The sequence below is a fragment of the Dipodomys ordii genome, unplaced genomic scaffold, assembly GCF_000151885.1.
Source record: "Dipodomys ordii isolate 6190 unplaced genomic scaffold, Dord_2.0 Scaffold86, whole genome shotgun sequence".
NCBI lineage: Eukaryota > Metazoa > Chordata > Mammalia > Rodentia > Heteromyidae > Dipodomys > Dipodomys ordii.
In genome coordinates, this window is record NW_012267302.1 from 5,141,058 (window position 1) to 5,162,276 (window position 21,219).

General features: G+C 40.3%; 1 protein-coding gene across 1 annotated transcript in view; it reads right to left on the bottom strand.

Moving 5' to 3' along the window:
• Nucleotides 1-21,219, bottom strand: part of Kcnma1 (potassium channel, calcium activated large conductance subfamily M alpha, member 1) — a 697,588-nt gene that overhangs the window by 21,798 nt on the left and 654,571 nt on the right. Inside the window, exons 24-25 of the mRNA XM_013025679.1 lie at nucleotides 7,391-7,504; nucleotides 1,761-1,891 (exon numbers count right to left, since the gene is read on the bottom strand). Of these exons, the coding sequence (XP_012881133.1) occupies nucleotides 1,761-1,891; nucleotides 7,391-7,504 (245 nt within the window). The remainder of the gene's footprint in view (nucleotides 1-1,760; nucleotides 1,892-7,390; nucleotides 7,505-21,219) is intronic.

Here is a 21,219-nt window from a genome sequence, read left to right on the forward strand (position 1 = left end):
GTCAATGTGGCCTAACAGAATCTCGTGCAGTATAGACTAAATACATTGTGTAGCTTCTATGGTTCCTTTCACCCTGCTCCAATTTGCCCAAGCTGAGCCCATCATTCCTAGTGAGTAAGAAGTCAGAGTAGTATCCACTGGCTGGTTCATGAACCCTAGGAAAGCCAGGTGTATTTCTTCCTAGAGCCTATTGGAAAGCAGTGGCATGATTCCCAGTCAACTTTAATGCAAATGAAAGTCACTGCATTATTATTTTTAAATTCATAATTCTGATTTTTAACTGAGATATACTTGCAGCTGGACCACATTCAGGAATATAGAGTCACCTAAATTAGTTTTAAAACACACTAAGTTTTTTCTTTCCTCAAATAGAGGTCCTTCTGGAATTAGCTTTAATGAATAGATGAGAATAATGCATAATTAGCATATCAGTTGTTTAACACATTCAAGAGAATAGCCTTCTTTAGCAGTTTAAGAAATGTATGTATATAAAGACTCTGAGTTATGTTTATGGTTTTAATGTGTTCAATAAAACTCTGCTTCATGGATCCTCCAAAGGTCAGTTTTTATCCAGCCTATGTCTGCATTTCTACAAATTGTGAGCTTGAGAACTCCAAAATGAAGAGGGTTTTCTATACAGTAAATAAAGACACTCAGTGGGAACACTTAACAATACCCAGCTCTGACCCATTCTAAATGTCTGCTTTTGCCTTTTGTAGTGAAAGATGGCTCCATTAACCTGGAATCCATTCTTTTAATTGTTATTTGTTTTAAGGTACAAAAATGGAGAAAAGAAATGTCTTGACCACTTGATCCACATTGAGCTATTTGAAAAAATAAAATATACAACAATTGTGCTGCCTTGAATCTCTTAGCCAGCTACCTCTCTTTGCCATCCTGCAAGAGAAAACCAGTCAAGCCTTGCCCCATGCCTGGTAAATGCAGACTGCTTTCTCATCAACAAAGACTCAAGAGTTACATGTGGAGGGCACACTGTTCTTTCTACCTACTACTTATGTTTAATCTATTCCCAAATCTTGTAAATTTTATCAAGTACCACTTTCCTGTATCTCTACCAACTTCACCTTAGTCTTAGGTACAATAACCACTTATTCACACCTTCCGCCGCCTTCTTATACATGTAAGCCATCTTTAAAAATACCAGGTAAGGTAATCCTCTAGCTGAATGAACTCATTACAGCACTCTCCAACTTTATTGCTTGCTGTTCTTTAGAAAAAAACACCAAAACCACAGAAATGGGTTTTCAGTTCTAATCTTGGCCCATTTTCCTTGTCTTTCAGTTCTAATTGGTCTATCATCCCTGACTTGCACTATGGTAGAGCACACAGCACACAGGCATTCTTTGCCTTCTTTGAGAGACTTGGTTCCCCATTGCTACCAGATGTTTGCCGATTCCTTCCCTTCTTCTCTGGGGAGTATACTCCCCTCAAAAATCTCCCTTCTTTAGGGCTCAGCTTTTGTTATAAAGCATGTATTGTTTTCTTGATCTTTCTGGAATCCCCCAGGAGCAGGTCCTATTCTTTCCTGCTTCACTTGCTTTTTGTTTTGCTTGAAGAATTTGTATACTCAAGTATTTACTTGTATGATTGTTTGATTACTGTCAGCATCAAAACCTCATGATGGTTTTTCTCTGCTGGCTGCCATAGCTCAAGCTCTGGTTGTTGCCTCTGACATTGGAGGTGGCCAGGGGCACATCCCCACCTGCTGAATAAGGAAAGAAGGAGCTGGACAAACTCACCGCACTCATGAGCGAGTCCAGGACGCTAACGGCAAAGGCTGTCCCACAAGCAAAGGGCTGTGTGAGATATAGTTCTGTGTCGGGGTCATCGTCGTCATCTTGGTCCAAAAACTGAACATTTGTGTCATTCACTAGAAAAAGCATAAGGCAAGAATGAGTACCTAAGAGGATACAAGGGCAGTGAAGCCAGAGACCAGGTGACTGGTTTAGAGACATGGAAATCACTGCAAAGGAAACAAAAACATAGGGAAGCTGTCAATGGATCTTGGGACTGGGAACCAGTGGGACTCAATGGACTGCTCCTATTGGGTTGTTTAAATTTCTGAGAGCTGGAGAGCAATGCGGTGAAGCAGGCTTGCTCCCTGGCAGGCTGCTGAAGACTAGTAGCATATACTGACTAGTCCTTTAGAATAGTTTTAGAATCATGACCGAAAAACACCTATGAGAGTTTTTTGGTAGCCAAGTCCTTTGAGATATGAATATATTTCAACGATGAGTAGCCATGCTGGGGATAGTAAGCCACAAAGCAAAGAAAGCAACTTATTCAGAGGAAAAGAGCAATGGACCATGAGCAAAGCAAAGGCAAATAGCAAGGAATTCACCCTCTGGCACGATCCATAGTCTGTCCTGGGGATTGGCCTGGGTAGTGAGTGCCTAAATGTCCACAGAGCTTGAATTCAGGCACCCAATCAACAGGTCCCAGGGAACCCTCCGGAATCCCCAGGGGGAGATGGTGGGTGGATCCCAGTTGCCTTCTGCTGCTTGCTGACAGGGTTTTCTCTGAATTCCAAGTTGCAAGGCTCTACATTCTCCCATTCCCCCTCTGAAACAGCTCAATCTTTTCTGTGCTACTTCAGCAGATATAGCATCACTGGATGCTGTATTTCATTTCCATTTGAGGAGCCCTCAAGGATTCCTCCTGCATACAGGCTCAGACTGATTAGTTGTGTCACTCAGATGTCTTTAGCTCATTAAAAATTAAATGACAAATTAATTTCCATTCCCATCTTGGCTTCAGAAATTATCACTTTTGCAGAGCAAGTAATAGGGGAAGTGTCGTTGGGAGGCGGGAAGGAGGGCACATGTGCGTTCTGGAATAATTATGGTGCTTTTAAGAAGACAATAGATGAGGTTTCCTTTCTCTGAATCCTCCCTGTATGTATCAGCAGCTCATTCTCATTCCTAGAGTTATTGTTTTAATTTTTTAAAGTAACTTTCTTGATAACTTTTCTTTTAAAAAAAAGCTTTTGTTTGTTTATTGCAAGAGGCAGAATAAATGGTAATAGGATAAAAGGCTAGGCATGGAATTATTTTTAAATGACACCATCTTTTTTTCCCTAGAGAAAGACTCTAATGGAAATCTTTGCTTCATTTTTTCAAAGTTGATCACATTGTGGTTTCTGCTGCTCACAGGTTCCAAATCTAGCTTCTGACAAATGGGCAGACTTTAAGTCCACACTGTGTCACCAACCTCCTTGGGCAAAGGATTGCATCATCATGTACCTTAGTTGCTATATCTGTAAGGTGGGGGAAAGTATAGCAGTTATCTCATAATATTGTTAAGAGACTTCATTGAAATCATATGTGGACCAGGACCTAGGTCCTGCCATGTGCTGGATAAATGTTTTGTCACAATTGCCCTTCTGATGTTGAATGTGTACTAACATTACATTGTGAGGATGCTCAGGTTCACTCTGTCTCTCTCAGAGACACTAATGCTTTCTTTTCGTGGATCCTTCAAGTGTTAGCTTTTCCTCACCTTCCTCAGTTTGTCCTGTTAAAATGAATAAGTTTGGCTTAAAGCTGCTTCACACATATTTCAAGTTTGGCCTACACTTGTCTCTGTATACATGAATCTGTAACCTAACTTGATATAAACACTGTAATCTATCCTTGTAACAAATAGCTGAGTCTCAGCCAATCACAAGAAGCCAATCAAACTAGGCAGATGTTACATGTTACATGTAACCAATCAGGCTGTCTCTACACCTCACTTCCCTGTTCTTAGTTTCCTTTCCTTTTTTTCTGGCTATCAATATAATTTACCTGTATTCTGAACTATTTGAGCTTCCCCATTTTAGAATTGCAAATAATGTCAGTTAATATTTCAAAACTACTTTGCTGTAATTTTTCTGTATGTATGTGTATGCTGGTCCTGGGGCTTGAACTCAGGGTTTGGGTGCAGTCCCTAAGCTTTTGTGCTCAAGGCTAGCACTCTATCACTTGAGCCACAATTCTACTTCCTGCTTTTTGTGTGTGTGTGGTTAAATGTAGATAAAAGTCTCATGTAATTTTTCTGCCCAGACTGGCTTCTACTGCAATCCTCAGATCTCAGCCTCTTGAATATCCAGGATTGCAGGTGTGAGCCACCACTGGTGGCCAGCTGTAATTTTGTCTTTTAACAGTCAAAAAGCATGTTGTTAGTCATAGGCATTCTTCTTTGGAGATCTGGGAATGTAAGCTCGAGCCCACATGTGAAAGAATGTGCTTACCCATAACAGCTGCTGGTAATGTATGTATATATCTATATCGTCAAGAGGCAGCATCTGTTATTTCTTTTCAAGGGACAGGGAGAGGATGGCATTAAACAGGGGGTGAAATGGCTATATTTGTAGAGGGGACTCTAGATTTTCAGTCATTGGAAATAGACTCTGAAGCACTAGGCAGAGTTCAAGGAAAATCTTGCCTATTGTTCTGGGCTGTCCATTCACAGGTGAAGAGCCAGAGTGGCTCAAAGCCCATCTCCCAGAACAGCAATGCAAATACTGTCAGAAGACAGTGTGTTAAATGGTGCCACACATTTTTTTTTTTTGCTGTCAATCATGAGGCTTGAACTCTGGGCCTGGGTGTTATCCCGGCACTCTTCAGCTCAAGGCAAGCGCTCTACCACTTGGTGGTTAATTGGAGATAAGAGCCTCATGGACTTTCCTGCCTGGGCTGGCTTTGAACCATGGTCCTCAGATCTCAGCCTCCTGAGAAGCTAGGATTACAGACGTGAGTCACCAGCACCTAGCTCCACACAAAGTTTTTTTCTTGTGTAACCTTGAAAATTAACTGAAAATCTTTCGGCAGATAAAGACTGACCTGGTATTGTAGAGCACACATCTCAGAACATGTGGATAACTGGGAAATATCTATGGAGGTGTGGGATGGGAGGAGACTTGTTCAGAGGATAGTAGTATGACTACCAGAGAAATGGGGTTTAAGACAAAAGGAAAAGGTGTGAACATCAGAGTGCCTCCTCAAATAACCAAACTATTCAAATTATTAACTCAGAGCTACACAAAGCTCCTCCATCCCCACCTCCCCACTAATGACAAACCAGGATAATCTAGTTAGTGAGTGGCCATGAATTCCAATTAGCAGAAGAAATTCCTGGAATTGATATTTTTGAAATACTGCTATAGGTTTTTGAGATGGAAATGTTTGGGCGAATTTTTCAACCAAAAATTTGGGCCACATGAGCACCCTGGGTCTTTTATGGCCCCTACAGTTTTGAGACAAGCAATCTAGAAACCTAGGCTTTTAGCCAACTCCACTAAACATGAAAAAGATACCTCTCCTAGGCTTGGAAACAGAAAAATAGTGAGGTACTCCTTGACCCGAATGATTTTGTCCTGATAAATAGCTACATCTACAATAAGGCAGTGGTGAATGGTGGACAATTTATTCCTTCCTTTCTAGACACCTCACAAGTAAGATTACTGTGTTAAAAGCCTGCTCTCTTATTTTGAAATATATTTTGGGGCCAAGAAAATAGAGTGCTCCTTTCATTTGTGAGTCATTTGAAGTCAGGAGCTTTCTCCACCTCTCCATCTATACCTCTGCTGGCAGCCTTCTCCCTGTCTCTATTTAGAAGATCAATCCCCAGTCCTGAGACCTGCTACTGATGGGTGCCCTTCATAGAGGTTGTTCACCAAGTCATGGCAACCGTGGAAAGGCCTGACAAATGCAGTTATGACCAGAGGTCTTTATCTTCCAGACAAATCCACTATGAACCTCTCAGAGAGGGCTCTGGGCCACCTGGGGTTGAGAGTCAGAGTGCAGGGCCGCCGACCTCATCTTCTGTACCCCTCTCAAAATCTGGCTTTAGGTAGAAAGGATCCCCTAGGAACTAGCTGCTTTTATGATTTCAGAACCAGAGCTTCTGAGAAAGGGCCTAGTAGGGGGAAAAAAGGCAAATAAAATCAGAATAAAGGAAAATAAACAGCTGGAGGGAAAGTACCATCTTAGGTTTCTTATCTTAAAATTTTTATATTCCTCCTTTGACTTCCTCTGAGAGCCGTGAAGACATGTCAGTCAAACTGACAGTGTGTTGGAAGAGGAATATAGAGAGAAGGCGTGAGTGCAGGGTACATGTGCGGGGGTGGAGTGGGGGTGGATGGAGAGAAGGCTCAGGCCACAGAAAATGAATTAGAAGCAAAGATGCTTTGGAAACAACTGCCAGGTCAGATGGGTGTGATCAAAGGTAGGCTGATGCTGTGTGTGGGGAAAAATCATTAAGAAAGGCCAGGACAAGACAGTCGATTCTAACCAGAGCCACAAATAAAAACACATTCAAAGCAGTGCCATGGGGTAGTGCTTTCTGTTACAGCCCAGTGAAATAAAAATAAAAAATAAAATAGAAACAAAAAAAAACCCAAGCCAATGATTGTTGGAAACACCAAGAAGAAAACAAAAAGAGATACTGATATCAAGGAAAAGCAGCGCTTCTTACCCAGTTCAGTTATCATTAGAATGTGCGTCCCACTGTTTTTTTCCTGATTGACTGATACCAAAGGCAACTTGCCCGGTTTAGCTAATTGGATAGGGCATTTCAGGGTTAGGGGTAAGGGAGTGGAGAAAAGTACAGAAAAAAAGAAAGGAGTGAGGGAACAACAGAGAAAACATTCTCAAGTTAAAGGACCCAGGACCACAAGCAGTTTAGTTGGCATTTGTCTTGTGGGGAAAGAACCACTCAGCTTTGCTTAGCAAATTCATGCATGGTAGCTTGGGACCATAGAAGATGGATTCCACAGGCTACCAAGGTGGATCTCAAAATCCCCTCTTTGTTTTTTGATCAGAGTAGTCACTTGTTGAAAATGGCTTTTGGCTGAGAAATTCACCTAGGAAAAATTAAATGAAGAGTTGTACACATCAGCCCAGTGTTCTATCTCCTTCTCAGTATGGATGTGACTTTGTCTCGAGGTTTAGTATATCAGCAGACAGTTTACACTGTAGGAGCGATACAGATAGATTGCTCACAAAGGTTGCCTCTGGTGAAAAATCACCAGAAAGAATCACTGAACTAAGCCTTTCCTTCATTCTTCCCACTTCCCCAACATATGCCCCAATTTCAAAGTCGTCATCTTAACGCTCCTTTGAAAACAGTGGCCAGTATGAAGGAAACTGTCTATTCATCTCAGAGGAAAGATAGATCAGTTTTTCCTTCAAGTAATCTGCTCTATTTCTATCCATACCTTCTCTCCATCCCTTTCCGAAAACAAACTCCACAGTAGCCTATGAAGGAAAAAAGTGCTACGAACATCCTCATAACCTATATGATCTGGGAGGACAAAATAAAGATTATTTGTGTGTGTGTGTGTGTGTGTGTGTGTGTGTGTGTACTCAGAGTTAACCATGACCCCTACCGAGTTCAGTGATGATGGGGATGTTGACTCCGGTCGTGATGGATGGTTGGCGCAACATCCCGTGCACTGGGCTGTTATCTGGAGAAGATCTGTCCATTCCTGGAGGTGTGAATCCTAGTGGGAATGGAAGAGAGGAGAGAGAAAAATCAAAGAAACGCACAATCCTCGTCCCTGCAATATGTAGCTTATGTGTTATTTATAGGTCAATAATTAGCACTTCTAGCAGAAACTCTGATGAATTTTTTTTATAATAAAGGAAACCAGTGTAATTCCAACCCACTAGGATAGTTCCCTAAAACTCTAGTCTACACCAGTGATTTATTCTGCTTACAGACTTTGATACCCCTCCCTTTCCACACACACACAGGAAGATCGACCTCTGTGACCTCTTGAAGCCAGCTAGGACCCACAGCACATGAAATACTCTGGCCTGTGAGAAGTGAGCAATGTGAAATCACTTCTGATACAAGTATGCCACTTGCCGTCTTCCTTTTCCCAGGCTACAGAAGCTGTGGGACACCAGTTACCATGGAGATGAAGGCTGGACAGCAACCCTGGAGAGTTACCCAGACCCACAAAGCATTTGGTCTAAATGAAAAGGAAAATCATATTGCTTTAAACCACTGAGATATGTTTGTTTTTGTCATTACCACAGCATAACCTAACCCACTCTGACTGTTAGCTTAAACCAATTGATTGCTTATCCTCCTGCCAGTGAATGCCTGAGGCCTGGCATTTGACAGAGTTCTCGTGTTGGGATGTAAGGGGGAATCTGAATCACTGAAGAAGAGATTCTCGCTGCCTGAATATTTCTGCAGTACAAAGCAGTCACCAGCAACACAGAACACCAACCTTGGACAACACTGAAAGATCCTGGCTGAAAAAAAAATCCTTAAGTTCCTAAGGTAACCACCCTAGAACCATCCTTTCTCAAGATTTCTTTTTCTCCTCCTCCTCTTTCTCCTCCTCCTCCTCCTCTTCCTCTTCTTCTTCCTCCTCCTCCTCCTCTTCCTCCTCCTCTTTCTTCTTTGTGGTGGTTCTAGGGCTTAAACTCAGGGCCTCACACATGCTAGACAGGAACTCTAACATTTGAGCCACAGTCCATCCTCTTTTAAAGTTATTTTTCAAATAGTGTTTCTCACTTTTTTCCCAGACTGGCCTGAAACAAGATATTTCTATTTATGCTACCTGTGTAGCTGGGATGTCAAGTGGGAACCACCACACTTGCCTTGTTTTATAGAGATGAGGAGCTCCCTAACTTTTTTCCTGGGTTTGCCTGAAAATACAATCTACCAAATTTCTGCATCCTGAGAGGGTGGGCCACATTGTCCTGCAGGATATCTTAATAGGTAAGACTTTAGCTGGGGCAGAGGTGGGGGTAGGGGGTGGTAACTGTTGGCTCATACCTGTAATCCTAGCTACTCAGAAGGCTGAGATCTGAGAATCACAATTTTAAGACATCCCGAACCAACCCAGATGCCCCTTAGTAGATGAATGGATCAAGAAAATGTGGTATATATACACTAATGGAATCCTATGCCTCCATCAGAAAGAATGACATTGCCCCATTTGTTAGGAAATGGAAAGACTTGGAAAAAAATCATATTAAGTGAAGTAATCCAGGCCCAAAGAAACATAGGTCCCATGGTTTCCTTTATTTGCAATAACTAGTATATGTCTGAGACAAGCAGAAATGGTCAGATAAGTTGAAGTTAGGCAAAATGAACCCCAAGATAAGGATTCAGATTTTTTTTCTTTGTTGAGATTGTTTCTAACATATTTATAAGATGATTTCTTTGTTGCTTTGTATGTCCCTCCCCCACAGTATAACCCCTGTTTTCACTGTATTTGATGTTGGTATAATTTGTGGAGGGGAAGGGCTAAAACAAACCATTTAAATAGGGATACAGGTGGACCCATTGCAACAATGAGATGTACAAGATGCTATGTCGAAAAATGAACTTTACAACTTTGGCGGGAAGCGGGGAGAGAACATGGGTCGGGGGGAGGTGGGAAGGGATGGGAAGGGGAAACAAAGGAGAAGGCAACAATGCTTGATAAGAAATGTACTCATTACCTTACCCATGTAATTGTAACCCCTCTGTACGGTATTTTCACAATTAAAAAAAATTACTAGGAAAAAAAGAAGACATCCCAAGCAAAAAAGCCTCTGAGACTTATCTCCAATTAACCAGCAAAGAGCCAGAAATGAAGCTGCAGTTCCAGCAGTGAAGCGCAAGCTTCGAACAAAAAAACTAAGGGACAGCGACCCCAGTACTAGGGGGAAAAAGATTTTATACACACACACACACACACACACACACACACACACACACACACACACACACACTCCCCTTTAAGTTCAAGTTTAATGAGAGTAGTGAGACATCACCTAGCCAAACCCAGAGACTAGTTCTTTGGGGTACATGTAGAGACATACCAATGTGAGAAACTTACTCGTTTCACACCTTCACTGGGTAGAAATGAAATTTCCTAACTGAAGCAAGCATAGGACAGGTGGAGCCATTGGCTCTGTGCTGGCTGTAAGGTAACTTGCACGCCCCTCCCCCCCAGCCTCAGAGGACAACACTTGATTTCTCCCCCTCACCTTTGGTCAAGTGTCACATGGGCTTCTCTGCAAAGTAGCATCTTATCCACACAAAGTCACTCACTAAGTTTCCGAGGACAAAACTTCAAATAGAAGATGTGACCGGATTTGACTCACTCCCCAGTAATATGACAAGATGGGGTTGAATCTGGCATTTGGAGCGTGCGTGAATCAGGAACGAAATGGCAGGTACTCAATAATTGCCTGTTGTTTTGGAGGTATATAATGCATGAAATGCCAGAAAAATATATAAGGGCTTTTTTTTATTATTGTTTTTCTGCTCTCCTGGGTATAAATTTCCTATCAAGTGCCAAACTTTTTTTTTCAGAAAGAAAAGTAGTTTTCCATAGTACCTTTTCATGATGGCACTTTGCTTTGTTCTTTATGTGAATTCACTGTGAACAGGGTAAGTCAATTTGAATGACATTATAGTGTCCATCTTCTTCAACTTTGGAACGTATGTGTTTTCAATCCAAGCCCATAACTACAAACACACATTTTAAATGCTAGCTGTTTTCTTCCCCTAGAATAGAAAGGGGGAAAACTAAACTGTTTTTATCAGAAGTTTCATTCAAGAGCATGAAAAACTGCATGTGACAGCTGTGCAGATTCAGTGGATGTGACGTTTTTGAATTTCTTCAACTTGACAAGTAAACACCTTAAATCGGTAATGCTATATGCATAATACATGGACTGTATTTTGACATCCATCATCAAATGCTGACTTGAGAAAATATGGGTTTGTACGTCAAGGAATAGCAACCATAAAGCAGGGAGAAATGCGGGTCACGCGGTATTAGGAAAACTGTATTTCATTACGGGACTTGCAACCAGCCAAGGCATCCTTTTATTTTATCTTATTTAAAGATTCCATTTTCAGTTGTGAAAAAAAAGATCAATTCCTTTGCATGAAACCTTCATTTAGAAATGACATGCTTGCTTCAGAGGCCTCTTTCCATTGGCTTTCATATTCCATTTTCCTCTTCACTCACCAAGGCTGGTTCCATTAGCATTTGCAACTGACCAACTATGAGGTGTCCACAAAGATATCCTTCCATTGACAGTCTGTCTCTCTCCCGATGTGTGAACCCACAAACAGTGTGCTTTTGTTGATTACAAAAACTCAGCAATAATAATACCTCCTTTCTGTTTAGTTGTCTGTGTCACTACTAAGGCTTGAACTCAGAGCCTTAGCTTTTTCTCTCAAGGCTTGGCACTCTACCTATGTCCACTTCTGGCTTCTTGTTGGTCAACTGGAGATAAAGAGTGTTTCCTGCCAGGGGTGCTTCAAACTGTAATCCTCTGAGCTCAGCCATCAGAGTAGCTAGAATTATAGGTGTGAGCCACCAGTGCTACTTCTCTAGTAGTATACTTTAAAAAGTTAACATCAAGCTAGGCACTAGGTGACTCACACCTATAAGCCTAGCTACTTAGGAAGCTGAGATCTGAGGATCCAAGTTCCAAGCCTTTCCCAGGCAGCCAAGTCTGTGAGACTCTAATCTCTAATTAACCACCCAAAAAAGCCAGAAATAGAGCTGTGGCTCAAGTGGCAGGGAGAGAGGGAATGAGAGAGGGAACAGCTGACACTAAGCAAAAGGAAAGAAATGTACATATCACCTGCTTTAGTAGAAATAGTTCTATTGTTAAAGTTTGTAGAGTTCCTAAGTCTTGTAGATTAAGATAATGATGATTATCATTTTGAAGGTTAAAAGGTGTTTGTGACTTTAGCTAAGTATAACTATGCCATAGTACTGTGAAATTTATGTAATCACTTAATCTCAATAAAGAAATATTTGGAGAAAAAAATAAAGTATATTTTTTAAAAGGTGAGTCTAGACACAGAGAGGATTAGGGTTTCCTTTAGGTACATAGAAAACTGTGCCCAGTTTTCATGAAGAAAGCTCCTAAGTACACTGGGTCCTATTTTCCACAAATCTCCCGCTCCTTTAATTACAGGAGTACCACATGCACTCCTATCAGCTAAATGAAAATCAGCAGTGTCTAGAGTTCTTTTGGTGAGACTGGTTATTCCCAAGGCTTGGCAAAGCTAGGCCTCATTAAGGTGGCTAGGAAAACGTTAAGTGCCCTTTAATGAAAAGTTCAGAAAATGGCATTTCAGAAAAAAAAAAGGGGGTCAGGAGAAAAGACATGGTAAATAACGAGATTAGTTTTTAAAAATTTAATTGTTAATGTCCTCATAGGTACATGACATCTGAGAGACAGTACATGACTACAAGTAAAGAAGGACCATGGCCTAGAGAAGCTGTATCAGGAACAATGACTAAAGAGGGTACAGGACAGTGGACCCACCAATGTGTTAGAAAAGAAGAAGGGCTCAATGTTCTGGTTACTCATGGAACTCAAAGCAAAGTCACAAATGCTACAGCTAGACTGGTAAAGGTCACTGAGGATAAAGAAAGGGGCTTGCATAGAACTCGAAGGAAATAAAAACAGTAACAGTCAGCAGTTCTTTGGCAGTACTGGAACGAGGGTGGTTGAACTCAAAGGCTTCATTCTTGCTAGGCAGGTGCTCTACTGCTCTACCTCCAGCCTCACAGTCAACATCTATTGAGTGCTTATGAAATCCTAAACTCTGCCCACCATTGATATATTCAGTTCTCCAAACTATCCTAAGGAGACCTCTTGCTCATGAGGCGAAATGAAACCCAGAGAAGGTAAGCAACTTGTCTGAAGGTGCAGCTCTCAGTTTTAAACCCACCAAACTAAGTCCACAGTCTCCTCTAAGCCACCATGTCATGTTTTCTCCTAAGGCTAGTCTGGGCTAATAGCTTTTCTTGAAATACCACCTTGTTTCTTCCTCTTCACGACCCTATGAGTTGAGGGACTCTTAATCTCTCCATTTTGTAGAGAGGTCGATAAGATTCAAAGCTATTGCCAGGTGCCAGTGGCTCCTGCCACAGCTCAGGAGGCTGAGTTCTGAAGACTGTGGTTCAAAGCCAGCCTGGGTAGGAATAACCATGAGACTCATCTCTACTTAGCTACCAAAAAAGCCACAAGTGGAACTGTGGCATAAGTGGTAGAACTCTACCCTTAAGCCAAAAATGCTCAGGGAAAGTGCCAAAGCCCTGAGTACAATCCCTAAGACAGACACTTAGAAAAAAAAGATTCAGGGCATTCATGCTTTTTGGCCAAGCATAGCCAGTTGGCACTGAACAGATCTGGTTGACACATTCAGGCAGCATCTCTCTGCGCCACTGCCCGCCATGTTCTATTTCCTAATCCAGTGATGGTCTCTGTTTCTCAGGTACCAACTCTGGCAGGCAATTTCAAGCGCTGAGCCAATGTTACTTTTTATTACTATTATTGTCTTCACTTTTAAACAATTGCAGACAACAACTGGGACCTGTTTTGGTTAGGCTTAACTTGCTTTGGTACAGCAGCATGTACAACTCAGTACATATAATAAATACTTTATTATAGTACTTTTCCATAGGGGAAACACAAAGTACTTTCTAAATCTTCCCTAGTTAAATCCTCAAGCCTTTCCAGGGAGAGAGGGAAATGGAAATTCTTATCTATCACCTCCCCTAGACTAAATGGAAAAATGAAGGTAAGTGCTTTCTCCAACCCCGTAGATTTAACATAAAGGAATTGGTTCAAGTGGCAAGCCAAATTATCTTTTATTGTGTGCATATAAATGATGGTTAGAAATCCATATGCTACATTAAACTAGGGAAATAAATTAGGCCCAGTCATCTAGGTTTGCTGAGACAGGTATTCAATATGAAGTTGTAAAAGGGAAAGATCACTGTTAAAATGATCTATAAAGACATGTTAAAATCAAGAGAAACATCTCATATTACATCATCTAGGAGATGAATTAAATTTGCTGTTAAGTCCAGGAAAAAAAATTTTTAAAAAGTCCCAAAGCCAAGTGCCAGATGAAGTGAAGATCAATAAAAATATTTTGATAAGTAAATGCAACAATGCTATTTAACACATGATTGGCAACTGCTAGGACATAAATTATCCAAATTTCCCATTGCTGGTTATGGGAAAATTATGCAGATTAGAACTTGATTAGGCTTATATCATGAGACTCAATTTGGACTTTTAATCTATTAAGCTCCAATAAATGAGGCATCTGAATAGCTCCCCTGAGCAACTCCAGTAATAGCCACAGCAGTCATTTTTGCAGTATGTATTCCAACAAATTCTTCAGCAGCTCAAGTAAAGAAAATTCCATGTAGAGAAGCACAATTGCCTCCTCACTTGGAGGGGGGTTGGTGATCTATGTGCACACATTGATTCAGGAAAACGGTTTTTGGAAAGGACTATAAGAAAAATCTAGTTAAGGAAAAAAGTCGCAAACTGGGTGCCAGCGATTCATGCCTGTTATGCTAACTATTTAGGAAGCTAAGATCAGGTGGACTATGGTTCAAAGCCAGCCAGGAAAGAAAAATCACAAAACCATTTGTATTCCTATGGTTAGGAATGTCATAGGTATGTCATATTATCTATATGGAAGACTGAGATTGGGAAAGTCATGGTTCCAAGCCAAATAGGCAGAAAGGATTTTGAGAAAGAAGCTGAGGTGATGGTGTATACTTGCTATCCCAACAATGACAGAAAATCTTTTAAAATAGGCAGAGTGGCTGGGCGCCGGTGGCTCATGCCTGTACTCTCAGGAGGCTGAGATCTGAGGATCACGGTTCAAAGCCAGCCCAGGCAGGAAAGTCCATGAGACTCTTATCTCCAATAAACCACCAGAAAACCAGAAGTGGTGCTGTGGCTCAAATGGTAGAGTGCTACCCTTGAACTGAAGAGCTGAGGGACAGCGCCCAGGCCCAGATATCAGGCCCCACGACCTACACACACACAAAGGCAGATTGCATGCCAGGTATATGCTCAGCCAGGAAGCAAGGCCCTATCTCAAAAAGAAGCAGTGCAAAAAAAGGCTGGAAAAAAACACCTGTTTAGCAAGGATGTCCTAAATCTTCCTACAGCAAAAAAAAAAAAAAATTCTCAGGTTATCTTTGTGAATTGTTTTTACAGTTGTTTCAGTGATTTCCAACCAACATGGATCCCAGAGTCAGGAAAGTAGGCAGTTGACTATGTTTACTCAAGGAAAAAATTATTTACCAATGCTACTTGAACTGACCACTTTCCATTTGGAAGCCTAAGGTAGCCCAAATCCCTAATAGGAAACTGGAAGTCAATGTCAAGGAGGACAGAGGGGGACTCTCCTACAACTTTTTTTCTGTGTGGATATTCATTTTATGCAAAATAACCCTTACTTTGTACAAAGGCTGAAGCTGGTAAATTTTCCTCTGACTAAAGCTTGGAAACCATATAAACAGACAATTTGGTTAAAGCTAAACAACACCAATCCACCGATCCACATTAGCGATGTTGGAGTTTGGAAAATCCTCTAATCAATCACTCCACTTTAGAGATGAAGAAACCGAGGCTTAGGGATGAGAAGTTATTAGTTCCTAGGTCATAAAATTAGTGGTAGAAACAGAATAGTTGTTATCAGTTACTCTCCACTTGAACCTGTTCTGCAGTGATGGTGGATAGGGGACAACATGAAGCCAAGAGTTGGACTCACTAGTCCTCCATCATCCTGCCTTCCATGGGCCTGTCCTCCTCAACCTGGGTCCAATCCTAGATCCCTGATGACCTTAAGTAAAAGATGTTTAAAAGGCTGTAGTAGCATCTACGGGCTACTGATGTCCACTTTGCTTATCAGGGGGTGAATAAGACCCAGGCAAATAAATTATGAAAGGAAGAGCATGCTGTACAAAGCTTTGACAGTCTAAATCTAGAGGCACCCCAGTAATTTTTCTCTGTATTACTTTTAATCCTTGTGTATAGCCTGCAAGCAAATACCCCAACCAGTACAGTTGTTCTGGTGTTGATAATGGTTCATGAAAATTGGATTTTCTATTGAAAACCAATGTCTGCTTCATTATTCAAGGTTTACCTCTCACTGTGACTAGTTGAACATTCACAGGGTTGGGTTAGGTCCCCATTTATTTCTATTTACAATAAGTAACATTGATTCTGTTTTGTGATACTTGGGTCTGAATTCTGGGCTCACTCTGCTTGCTTGGCTTGCTTGCTCACAGCTGGTTCTCTACTATTTGTCCCATATCTACAGCAAGGATTTTTGCTGGTTATTTTGGAGATGAAGTCTCATGAACTTTTCTTCATGGGCAGAAATTATAATTCTTTAGATCTCAGCCTCCTGAGTAGTAATTAGGATGACAGATGTGAGCCACTGGTGCCCAGCTAACAATTACACTTTTTAATGGTACATCCTTGTAGAGCTTTTATTTGATTACTGCTTTGGAGAGCTGGCTATCCCCACTGAATAATACAGTTCATCCTTTTCAGAGTTTGCATTTTGGATCCAAACCAAAGCAAATGAAACCAACCAAACAAAAAAATTCTCCATAGCTATTTGTCCATTCAGCTTTGTAAGACATATTGAGTACTTAGACAAAGCTTACACATGAAATAAATATAATTCCAAGAGCCATCTTTCCAAGCAGACATTTTCCTTCCTTAAAGTTAATTTAAAGAACGTATTGTCTAATATTTGTCTTTCAGAGGATGTAGTTAATGGAAGAAAAAAATAAAGGGAAAACAAATAAAGCCAATCCCAACTCAAAAACAACTATAGTTATAGATTTGGAAAGAAATCTAATGTTTACTTGGTTTAATATCTTCATTTGATCAAGAGCTTGTTCCTCAAAATTTCTCAATTGATTTTTTGGTTCGTTCTTGATTCATCTTACAACTTTAAATCTAAGGCATACTTTGTCAATATAAGTCAAATGATCTAAAAATTTACCTAAGACTATTACATTCAAAAATATGTGGGTATTTCTTATCTTAATGACTTTCTTTCATAATTATTAAATGATAATGTTAAACTGAAAAATCCACAAATGTCAAATTTTAGGAAACAAACTGTGATAAAATTGTACATCCACAAAAATACTATGGAAAGACACTTGATAACATAGGAAAATGATATATGATTCATTGCTTTTTGAGTAGTAGTTATAGCTATGGAAATAAGGATTACTCAAATTTCTTAGGTGTGGGCAGTAAAGCTATAAAAATGTGTAGTTCCTCTTTTTCGCTTACATGACATCCTAAATTTTATCAATTGAATATTTGTGAGCTTGTGTGTGTGTGTGTGTGTGTGTGTGTGTGTGTGTGTGTATATGCCAGCATGACTTCAACTCACGGCTTAAGTGCTGTGCCTAAGCTTATTTGCTCAAGGCTGGTGCTCTTCCACTTGAGTCACAGCTCCTACTTCAGCTTTTTTAAATAGTTAATTGGAGTTTAGAGTCCCATGAACTTTCCTGCTCCAGCTGGCTTCAAACTATGATCCTCAGATCTCAGCCTCCTGAGTGGAGAAGATCGTAGGTATAAGCCACAAGTACCCAGCTTAAGTTGAATACTCTTTATTTGTAAAATTATTTTGCAAACTATTTTATTTGTGAAACAATTTAAAATTATAAACTAGCAGAAGAAAAATTAAATCCCTGAAACAGCAAAGCTTTATGTGACCTCTTCATGCTAACACAGCTGGTTGACATGGTATTGAGTGGGCCTTATGGATCTACAGAATCTGAAAGGTCTTTTTGAGAGACTAAAATTCTACGGAGGAACTGATCAGTTCAAGGTTTACAGATGAAGGAGTACAGGGGGAGTTTTTAAGATTCTCAGGCCTCTGTGTTTCAACACCCTCCCCAACACTTACAACAGCTATTCAAATAGATGATAATCAAAATGAAAATTAATTTAAATGAAATAGAACTGAAACAACATTTTTAAAAATAAAAGAGCCACTCAATCTCAACCCAGAGGCCAGAGAATGATGATATAAAGCCCCCTTTGGCTGTAAGGAGCCCATGAAAAGCTATACTTTCCATGTTGGTTTTTAGTGATCAATTAGTTGTAAACACCACTGCCCTCGGACCAACCTCCATGTTGGTTTTTAGTATAGATGAAAATTGGTCCCTTCTGATTCTAGTCTCTGCTTCTACCTCCCTTACCTACTTCACACACACTGTCCCCTTTTGCTTCTTGCCTCTCCATCTTCTCCTCCAGGAAGCCTACCTTGATTACCTGCATTTAGTTACTAATATGATTGTCTTCATCTGCATTGTCTCAATCCCTTAATTCACTGTGTTAAACAATGTGAATGACTGGTAATTATGCACTAATTATTACCTGCTAAAGTTTCTCATCCTCATTTCTTGATCTTCAATCACCTATTTGATTCCTCATTTCAATATAAGATTCTGTGGGACATTTCCTGATCATTATCTCTTTTTTAATTCCCATTTTGGAACAGTCCTTGCTGCCACCATGGGAAGGACAAAGGCTGTTTGGGCAGTAACATAGGCTCTCCGTTTTTGTACCGGCTCACATTTCTAGTAAACTAGGGGATTGCTCTGCCAGGGAACATGCAGACATATACACTGCAAGATGGTGATATGATGTGGGTACCAATAAAACACAGAAATCCTCCCTTGTGCTGCCAAAACTATATACCATTTTGTTTCCATTACATCAATTTTTTTTTACCTTCCTCATTTGGTGGGCATTAATCAAAGAAATGCAAAGAGCTCATTAAAGTGATAGATTGACTGAAAATGAAACCACCTTTTCATTATAAACAGTTCCTTTCTGCTCTCAGTGCCATGGGCTTTGTTTTTCAGCATTTGTCATGTAGTTCAAATGTCCTTTTACATTTAAAAACACCACATGCCAAATGGGTCCCAGTTGTTTGGTTTCCTGTGAGCCAGTGGCCAAAGTAGCAAAACCCAGAGCTACAAAATCACAAGGAGATGAAAACGTCCATATCTTAAGTGCACTGAAAATTAAGTAGCTGTAAAAGATAAATTTGTTAAGTGATCCAAGGCATTGCCACACAATTCAGAAAAGCCAAATCTCATCACGAAGGACTTCCAGCCAGCTGTCTCTAGATGATTCTAGCAATGGCATACCCAGCCTAAAATAGTGGCTGAGGTTCCAAGCATCTGATGATCCTTAAAAAGAATTAATCTTACAGTTTTTTTAGCATGAAAGAATTTTCTGCATATGTGTCTATGCTAGTGGATATATACAGAACTGGGATCTTGAATCTTAGAGCCAGGCATGCTCACATGCGTGCATACACATCCTCACTAGAGAAGAGCATGCTTTTGAGCTAGTTTGATTCGTGCAAATCCTATTCACAGTATGCTCATTAAATACTCTTTAACCACAACCTTAAATGAATCACAACTTCAGGGGCAAGAGCTTGAACTCTGGAATGGGACCAATCGAACCAGGCTCCATTCCGCCCTCTCTCAATCTCTCTGATCTAAGTAAGTTTATTGATATTCTGTGCCTTAGTTTCTTCATCTGCAAAATGGAAAAAGAATACAGTAAGAAGATTAAATGGATTAAAAATAGTACAACGGAATTGTTTACAGCAGTGCCTGGCACAGAGTAAGAACTTTGTAAGTATTAACTTAGTATTCATGAACATTAGGGAGGTAGAGTTAAAAGAGAAAATCAAAGACAGGGGTTTAGCCCACATCAGCCCCTAACTCATACATGTGAGTACATACAGGGATTTTTTTTATTGTGAAAATACTGTACACACAGGGATTTTGTAACCCACTCTTGGGCATATGCCTATAAGAGAACCGGAAACCTTCTCATCACAACTCCAGGCATGACATCTTCCTTCTTCTGGAGCATGAACCCTAAAGCATGATGCCCCCTCTGTCCACTGCACTAATAGACAAAATAGATTTGTTTGTTGTTGTGTGGTTATAGTCACAACAACTGCTCTGATCCTGTGCATCTGTGAAATGGTAATGACTCTAAGACCCCTTTCAGTCCTGAAGTGTGTCTCTTTTCCAAGATCCTATGTATTAAAAAATTAGCTGTCCTATCATAGCTAGCAAGATCAATAGAAAGCCCACAGATTGGGAGAAGATCTTCACTAGCCATACAACAGACAAGGTTCTCATATCTAAAATATACTTAAAACAAAAAATTAAATCCCCCATCAACAAATCCTCAAAGATATAACTGCCCGATAAGTAAGCGGGCTAAAGACTTAAAGAAAAACTTCTCTGAAGAGGAAACAAGAATGGCCAATAGACACATGAAGAAATGATCAACTTCTCTAGCCATAAAAGAAATGCAAATCAAAACAATAATGAGATTCCACCTCACCCCAGTTAGAATGGCTACAATCAAGAACTCTAATAACAACAGATGCTGGAGGGGATGTGGACAGAAGGGAACCCTACTGCATTGTTGATGGGAGTGTAAACTTGTTCAACCACTTTGGAAAGCAGTATGGAGGTTCCTCAAAAGACTCCACATAGAGCTCCCCTATCACCCAGCAATCCCACTTTTGGGCATTTATCCAAATGATCACAAACAAAGCTACCAATACAACTATGTTTATTGCAGCATTATTTACCATATCTAAGATATGGAACCAACCCAGATGCCCCTCAGTAGATGAATGGATCAAGAAAATGTGGCATATGTAATGGAATTCTATGCCTCCATCAGAAAGAATGACATTGCCCCATTTGTCAGGAAATGGAAAGACTTAGAAAAAAATTATATTAAGTGAAGTAAGCAAGGCCCAAAGAAACATAGGTCCCATGGTTTCCCTTATTTGCAATAACTAGTATACATCTAGGATAATCTTACCAGACAAGCAGAAAATGTCAAAAGCTATGTACATATGACCATAAGATGATGTTAAGTGAAATGAACCCCATGACAGGGACACAAGCGTTTTTTTTATTTCTTGCTATTGTTTTTAATGTACTTATAATATATTATGTGATTTTTTTTGTTTCTTTGGTATGTTCTTCCCCCACGGTCTAACCCATGTTTTCACTGTATTTGATTCTGGTGCCCTGCATCTTGTACATACGTATTTCTAATTTGGGGAAGGGAAGGAAAAGAACAAAATGCTTAAATAGAGATATAGGTTGACGCTTTGTAACAATGAAATGTACATGACACTATGTTGAAAATGAACTTTACAACTGGTGGGGGGAGGGAAGAAGGTGTTAGGGAGGAGGGAGGGAGGGGATGGTAGGGGGAAAACAAAGGAGGAGGTAATAATGCTCTATAAGAAATGTACTCATTACCTTACTCATGTAACTGTAACCCCTCTGTACACTAATTTTACAATTAAAAACATATTTAAAAA